Consider the following 7,731-nt stretch of genomic DNA (forward strand, 5'->3'; position numbering starts at 1 on the left):
GTCCTCCGTCTGCTGCTCTGCACTGACCTGTTTGTTCTCATCTATAATTAGTCTCACATCACAGAGCTGATTTAATTACTCCCGGTTGTGCGGACTCTTATGGTTTTCATTTGCCAGCAGAGGTGACAGAGACGGGGCCGCGTGGATCGAGGCCTGATGGGCCACGTTCGGCCTGCAGGTCTGGCCTCTCTTTCATCTGCTCTTACATCACAGGTGTCTGGCTTGACTTCCTGCCTCTCTCTCTCTCACAGATCCAGCTCTGGACGACTTTGCGCTCATGCACTGTGTCTTCATCCCTAACAGTCAACTGTGTCCAGTGTTAATGGCCCAATATCCTTTCAGCATTCTCACTACGTTTCCTAATGTGCTTGAATTTTCTTTCCCTACATCTCTGAAAATGGCCTGAGTTCTCACTGCTGTTATACGATGCTGTACTGCCGTGGTTGTGATCTTTAACCGCTGTGCACCTACCATGCCCAGGCCTCGCAGGGCTCTGAGCAGGAGAAGCTGGACTACACTCTTAACAACAAACGCAGGGTGATCCGCCTGGTGCTGCAGTGGGCCGCTGTGCACGGGGATCACCTACAGGAGGAGGACGCCTCGGTCGTCTTCCTAGAGGTCAGCCTCACTAGCTCACATGGAGATATAAGAGTACTGTCATAACCACTGTTACACTGTAAGTACAGTACAGTGACAGTAGCAATACAGTACAACAATCAGTGTTTCCTGGAGAATTATTATTATTATTATTTTTTTTTATCTATCCTTTAACAAGTAACCAGGTACATCCCACTGAGTTTAAGAATCTCTTTTTCAAGGGAGAAATCCCACGAAAGCAGCATCAAGACAAGGCTAAAAGTTGCGGACCATCAACATACAATAATGTACAAAGTCAGAATAAGTCAAAATCACACAAAGGAAGAGCAATCAAAAGTAAAAACAAGTTTAATCTCTTCAAAGTCCACTAGACCAACATGAAACCAGCAGGATTCACAGGGTCAAAATCGATTTATCTCTTGAAACTAAAAAGCAAAGACAAATCCATATTGAGTTTGCCGCAGTTTCCTTTTTTGTAGATGTGGGAGTAGGGGTTATTTTGGTTTTGAGAGCCAGAATCAGTTCTAGTAGGTGCTACAGTGTAAAAGTGGCTCTTATATGGATATACCCCAGCTACATGAATGTAAAGGAAACACAAGTAAATGATGAAAATCCTTTTCTGCCTGTTCTGTGTTGTTCTGTGTTTTGCAGGAGTTTCTCATGGCAGTATCTAACGATGCAAAGGTGATTCTGCCCCTCAAGGATCAACTTCCAGAGCTGGAGAGAACTGTGAAGTGCAAGTAAGTACAAGTTTGTTCAAGGTGGATAAAAAGACAATAATGACTCACTGGGCCCCGACCTGGAGACTGCCCGCGAATCTGTATTTATAGCAATAGGTGACATTATTTACCTGTATGTGGTCAGAGGCATATCCTATTAGGGGGCATTGCCCTTGTAATCGTTGGCCTTTCAGTTTTTTATTAGTAGATGCTCAAACCTGCCTTTATTTTGCCAGCAATTGCTTAATAATCCTTTTTTTCCTACATTTCAGCACTGAAGATGCCAGATCCTTACAGAAAAAGGTATGTGATTAACTCTTGTCCTTTCAAATACAATTTCTCGCTCAGTTTTTGATGTATTTTGAAGCAGTGCTGTTGTATTGACTGAACCTGTTCTGATCTGTTACAGCACAAAGTCCTACTGCGACAGTTCAGTATGGGAGATGAGAAGCTCCAGAAGCGTCAGCCTATCAAGAGTAATGATGAAAGTAAGTAAAAGGCATGTCTCTATGGAGGTGAGAGAATCTTGTGATGGAAAAAACCTTGTCGCTTTGTCGCTGTTTGCTTCAAAACAGCAGGTCACAATGTCAGTGCTATGTGTTACACTGGTAATAAGAGACTGGATTTATCACAGAGGGGTGGAGAAAAAAAAACTCTTGCAAAGAGAAACATTTTGAAACTATACTCCTAGACTCCTAGACTCAATGAGGAATTTGACATAAGACCTTTTCGGTGATGACCCTTATTGATTGTCTCTCTCGAGTCTCCAGATGATCTACTGGCTTAATATGTATACTTCTCATGTGGTGTCTGACACATTGGTGATTTATATGATTTTGAAGTTATTTCCATCGGCTCTGTTGATTACCCTGCAATAATAGAATGATAATTCTGTTTGCAGATCGGTTTTCCTTATCGATGTGGATTTACTTTGTGTGCAAGAGGAAATTAGTCAATTAGATGTCCTGTATCTTAGTAGTCTACACAAATACATGTACGCTTGTGTAAGCATAAGCCTGATTAACACCAGTTCTTGTTGCTGGACACTGCTGGACACAAGGAGCATTAATCTGGCATATGGGTGTCTTTTTCTTTTCAGTAATTTGTTCTAAACTCTCTCTCGGTCAGTTCTGCTCTTATCACTCCCATCATTCCTCCTTGCTGATGGTCCTTCATTTGCTCTGATCCCCGTCTCCAGTTCTGTTCAAAGTCTACTGCTGCGACCACACCTACACCACGATCCGGGTCCCGGTGGCTGCCTCAGTCAGGGAGGTCATCAGCGCCGTGGCCGACAAGCTGGGGTCAGCGGAGGACCTCCTGCTGGTCAGCCTCAGTTCGGCCGGAGGTGAGAACGGCGGCAGCCACATGCTAATCAAACGATGGGAGACGCCACGCTGTCGATCTGCAGGGATCCTTCTATTTAGGGAGGCCTGTGCAGGGTATCATACGAATTAATCAGTGCTTGATTTAGTGGGAAACGAGTGGCTTTTGGCTGTGGGTTGGCTCACTCTGACTGGCCGCTAGGTGCTAAGGAATGAGCCGTAGACTGCTGAGAAGCAGCTTGGGAAAACCTCAGCTCAGTATTTCTCTTTGGCTCCATCTCATAACATTCTACATGGAGCTGTTTCTGCCACTGGCTGGTACTTGTTGTAAGGATGTTCCACTGCCTCTGCCAAACGGCACTAATGCAGCTCTTACCGGCCCGTGCTTGACCTGCACTTTCCCCTCACCAGTGGCAAGTAAATAGATACTGAGCTGAAACTACTCCGCTGTTTGGAGTCGGTGATCATACTGCTTATATATCTTTAATCAATCATCTGAAGCTTGGCAAGGTAAAATCAAGGCCCCAGCTTTCCATGTTTATTACTTACTTAGCAGAGAAGGGTCCATTTAGGGAAGACAGTATAATACTACAAATAGCATCATCTGTTTCAAATTACTGAAAAGAGTTGTATGCTGTGCACCCAGTTTATATTGTGAAGCTGAAACTGAACTTCACAACCACTTGTATTTTTAGAAATGATAGTTATAGTTATTGCAAAAAGGCAGCAAATTGTTCTGATATTGCCATTCATATTATTGTGTGTTAAATCCCTTGTTTTTTGAGTTGTTGTATTGATTGATCTAGCATCAAGTTGAATTTGTTGAATTGGTTGTGTGGGAGGTTTTCCATTTCTTCTTAGAAATGATGGTTACAAATTTAATCATTTTATTCATCCTCGTGTGTTTTTGTTCTCCAGAGAAAGTCATCTTCAAGCCTAATGATGTTTCAGTGTTCTCCACACTCGGCATAAATGGCCGTCTGTTTGCCTGCTCCAGGGATCAACTGGATTCACTGGTGCGTTAATGCCTCTCAGAAAAGACACATTACCCAACACATTCTCACGGTGTACAAACGAGCGTTCAGACAGATTCACTGAAGGCCTGCCCCAAGCCGCACTCTTCTGGCATCTGTTACGTGTTAAACTCTGTTGCTCTTCACACATTTCTTTTATATAATCGACATTTGTGATATTTTGCAACCAACCAGCTTTTCTTTTGAGCAACTCTATGAATATGGAGGTGTTATTGTGCCAGTATTGTTCTGTATTTTGCAGAAATTTGCCAAGGCTTTGAATATAGATAAACTGTGCAAGTGATGTTTTTTAAGTCAAATATATTTTCCCTTCTTTGCAGCACTTTCACTGTCTTTCTAGTCTTTTTTGCTGCAGTCTTGTGCATACTGTAGTATTTTTTGCTTCTGTTTGTAATTTGCTTTGTTTTGATGTTCGGCTCTTGTTTATGTCACAGAGAAGCAAGAGATGTATGCTGGAGTTGGTAGGGGAAATGGTAGAAACAAAATATTTCTGGCAATTGGAAGATTCATTTTACTGTTGATCCCTGTTTTATTTTTCGTTGTAAAACAATAATTGATCCCAACAGTTAAGGTCACATGTAAATAATAAGGTTGTTGAACACTGATTGGTGTGTTTTCTGTATTCTAGACACCTTTACCTGAGCAGGAAGGCCCCTCTGCAGGGTCGGTGGCCAGCTTTGAGCTGATGAGCTCTAAGGACGTGGCATATCATATGACTGTCTATGACTGGGAGCTCTTCCACTGTGTGCATGAGGTATGACAGAGAGGCCGGGTGCCATCAGCAGAATAGATTAATCATATGATGTTTCCTTTAAAGTCAGTGAAACTACAGTTTGAGCATCTTGCCTCTTTAATATGATGTATTTCCTGTTGAGACAGGATATTTGGGAGGGATCATTCAAAAGTGTAAACCAATGGAATATCAGTTAGGGAAAGAAAGGTAGTTATATTTGATGGGAGGGGCGGGATTGTTAAAAAAATTATGAAGTTTTATTGGTTGGAACTTTTATTTACACCTGCTGGTACACAATGAAGTCACCACTGAAGATTTTCTCTTTTCCAGGAAGTAAAAGTAATGAGATTTTAATGTAAAAATACAGAAAAAAAATATTTTTTGGTCATTTTTGGGCATAAATTGTCAAACAGCTGTATGATATGATAGTCAGAATGAGTTAAAAAGGCAAAAAAAAGTCATTTTTCATTTCAGTGTGACTTTAAGATTGGTCAGATGGACTTTGAATAAAAGACAGATGTTAGGTAATGGTGTAGTACAAATAAAATATTTTACATATTTCATTAGAAATTTCACTGGCATAGTTAGAATATCAATTTGCGTCTTCTTGCTGTTTTTCATTTGGCTTCCAACAGCATGAACTGATCTACCACACATTTGGGAGGCAGAACTTCAAGAAGACCACTGTGAACCTGGATCTGTTCCTGAGGAGGTTCAATGAAATCCAGTTGTGGGTGATCACAGAGGTGTGTCTGTGTTCTCCGCTCAGCAAGCGGGTGCAGCTGCTCAAGAAGTTCATCAAGATTGCTGCCCAGTGAGTAGCCTACACCTTGTTTCAGTGTCCAGGCTGCTCTCTGTCTCACACAACGTACTTCTATCTGGTCACAGTCTGCAGTTTTGTTTACTTGTTGTTCATGTATTTTAAAAGGCATTGATCAGAATGTGAGAATAAGCTTTATCTGAGTTTGAATTCAGGACTATTTTGCTGAGCTCCATGGATAACACTGTAATATCTCACTCTGATAATACTTAACCTTTTCATGTTTTCTTTCAAAGCTGTAAGGACTACAGGAATCTGAACGCCTTCTTTGCCATCATTATGGGAATGAGCAACCCAGCAGTGAGCAGACTGAGTCAGACCTGGGAGGTGGGTATCTGTCTGCGATCTGCACCTGCTTCAAATTATACAGATTTATATAGAACTGTCTGTTATCCACCCATATCATCTGTGTTGACAGAAACTTCCCAGCAAATTCAAGAAGTTTTACGGGGAATTTGAAAACTTGATGGTAAGTTTTGTTTTCATCTCCATATTTGAGTGTTGGTTTCTGTCCAGCCAAACGCTGAATTGAAAATCAACGTTCTCGCAGCGTCAGTTTGTCATTATGGATTTAGCAGGCCTTGGCCTTGGCCGGGCCTGTGATGGATCCATTTCACGCGGTGATGGTAGGTCTCAGAACAGTGTGACTGTTTCCACAGGACCCGTCCAGGAACCACCGGGCGTACCGTCTGACAGTTGCCAAGCTGGAGCCGCCCATCATTCCCTTCATGCCGCTGTTGATCAAAGGTCAGAGCGTCGACATGACCTTTCTCTGATGTAGCCAGTCTGTCATTTTGCAGTTAGAGTAGTCGTAATGTTTTTGGTTTGATTATACCATCATTTATTACCTGTACATCAGAGACACTGAGCATGTGGCAGCACTATTCTTTATGTAAATTTCTTCTGCTGTAATTAACAGCTTTTACCATCTAAACAAAAAATCCTGCATGCTAGTTGTGTTCTTCATTTTGCTCTAACCTGCTATTTACACTGTACTTCCTTTATTTTTCCAGACATGACATTCACTCATGAGGGCAACAAAACATTCATTGACAATTTGGTCAATTTTGAGAAAATGGTAAGGCTCTGAATGAGCAGATTATTGACTAACAATCCATGTAAACCAATTTGCTAGCCGTTCAGTTAATTGTTGTTATCTGTTGCTGATTATAGCTCTTTGTCTTTCAGCGGATGATTGCTAATACAGTGAAGATAGTGAGATACTGTAGGAGCCAGCCATTCAGTAAGTATTCAAATGATTATTTTATAACTGTGAAAAGGCATGAAATGTTAAATGGATTCATAACAAATATATTATATCCAGACTTCGGTGTCCGCTGTTGATTTACAGGGATTCAAATTTAATTCACGACACTTTTCTAAAACGGTTCTCTTTTCTCCACCCACTCAGGTCCGGATTCATCTCAGGCCAGCAAGAACCACCCAGAGGTGCGGAGCTACGTGCGTCAGCTCAATGTGATTGACAACCAAAGGACACTAACCCAGCTTTCTCATGGACTTGAGCCTCGCAGGTCTTGAAACAACTCAGGGACAGAGCTGTTACATGCTGCTGCTGCTTAACCGCTACACATGAGCTTGCTTGGTATGAATTTACTCAAATACAAGCAGTTATATGGAGGACCTAATTATGTATAAAATAAAGAGATATTGTTTCAGATGCCATAGCCTGAGTTCTTAAGCCTTTTATTACTGTAATTTTTGATATTTTAGCAACATGCAACAGTAATTGTTGGCTGGTGACGTACCTCTCATATCACTGCACTGCAGATATCACCATCATCTCAAAGTCACTTATCAAGAGGGACAATCCAAGAACCTAATGATCTTCGGGGATCTCATTCATCAGATTATTGTGTAACATTTCAGATGTAAACACTATGTGATGCTGACTCTTTAAAAATGCAAATTCTAGATATTCCTGATATTCAGTTGTTTCATATCTTTTGTATCAAATTATATTTATAAATATTTGAGTTTGTGGCTTTACTATGTGTTGTAAAATGTATACAAATATTTATTTTGACATCAGCATGCAAAGGATTATGATGTTGGGCTGGATATTCATGTGAGCACATTCCTCTTTGAAAGTGTATGAGATACAGTAAATGTTGTTTGAAAACTTTTTACCCGTGCCTGCTGTAAATATTAAAAATTCTTAGATGTATTTGCGCACTATGTTCTCATCATTTACTGTTTTTATTAGGCCATTTATAGAATAGTGTAATAATCCTTGCAGTTTGCAGTTTATCTTTGATTTCTCATACAATAAAAGGGTTTGTCGCTTGAGTTATATTGGAGCCTGCAATTAATATGATGGCTATGATTTAGTGCAGGGCGTCTTCATGTCAAGGACACTCCAGATTGATAACGCTTTAGATAACAGACTCAGGCTTTGTCCCTGGGACCCCGATCTGAGAGGATTTAGGAAATACTGTAGATGGGGAGGCAACAGTGGAGAGAGAGACACCTCTGATCAGAGGTCATT

At 41.1% G+C, this 7,731-nt stretch overlaps 1 protein-coding gene across 3 annotated transcripts in view; it reads left to right on the forward strand.

Annotated features, from left to right (window-relative positions):
* The window catches only part of rapgef4a (Rap guanine nucleotide exchange factor 4a), a 34,237-nt gene extending 26,826 nt beyond the window's left edge, over window positions 1-7,411 (forward strand). For all 3 annotated transcript variants that reach the window (XM_071917926.2, XM_071917923.2, XM_078286046.1), the window contains 15 exons: window positions 252-330; window positions 468-618; window positions 1,249-1,337; window positions 1,589-1,619; window positions 1,726-1,804; window positions 2,515-2,661; window positions 3,557-3,654; window positions 4,301-4,426; window positions 5,041-5,219; window positions 5,462-5,552; window positions 5,644-5,694; window positions 5,885-5,972; window positions 6,239-6,303; window positions 6,414-6,468; window positions 6,637-7,411. In XM_071917926.2, the coding sequence (XP_071774027.2) occupies window positions 252-330; window positions 468-618; window positions 1,249-1,337; window positions 1,589-1,619; window positions 1,726-1,804; window positions 2,515-2,661; window positions 3,557-3,654; window positions 4,301-4,426; window positions 5,041-5,219; window positions 5,462-5,552; window positions 5,644-5,694; window positions 5,885-5,972; window positions 6,239-6,303; window positions 6,414-6,468; window positions 6,637-6,764 (1,457 nt within the window). In that variant the 3' untranslated portion in view covers window positions 6,765-7,411. The remainder of the gene's footprint in view (window positions 1-251; window positions 331-467; window positions 619-1,248; window positions 1,338-1,588; window positions 1,620-1,725; window positions 1,805-2,514; window positions 2,662-3,556; window positions 3,655-4,300; window positions 4,427-5,040; window positions 5,220-5,461; window positions 5,553-5,643; window positions 5,695-5,884; window positions 5,973-6,238; window positions 6,304-6,413; window positions 6,469-6,636) is intronic.
* Window positions 7,412-7,731: the final 320 nt, after the last annotated feature.

This window comes from Centroberyx gerrardi, chromosome 10 (assembly GCF_048128805.1).
Source record: "Centroberyx gerrardi isolate f3 chromosome 10, fCenGer3.hap1.cur.20231027, whole genome shotgun sequence".
Classification (NCBI taxonomy): Eukaryota; Metazoa; Chordata; class Actinopteri; order Beryciformes; family Berycidae; genus Centroberyx; species Centroberyx gerrardi.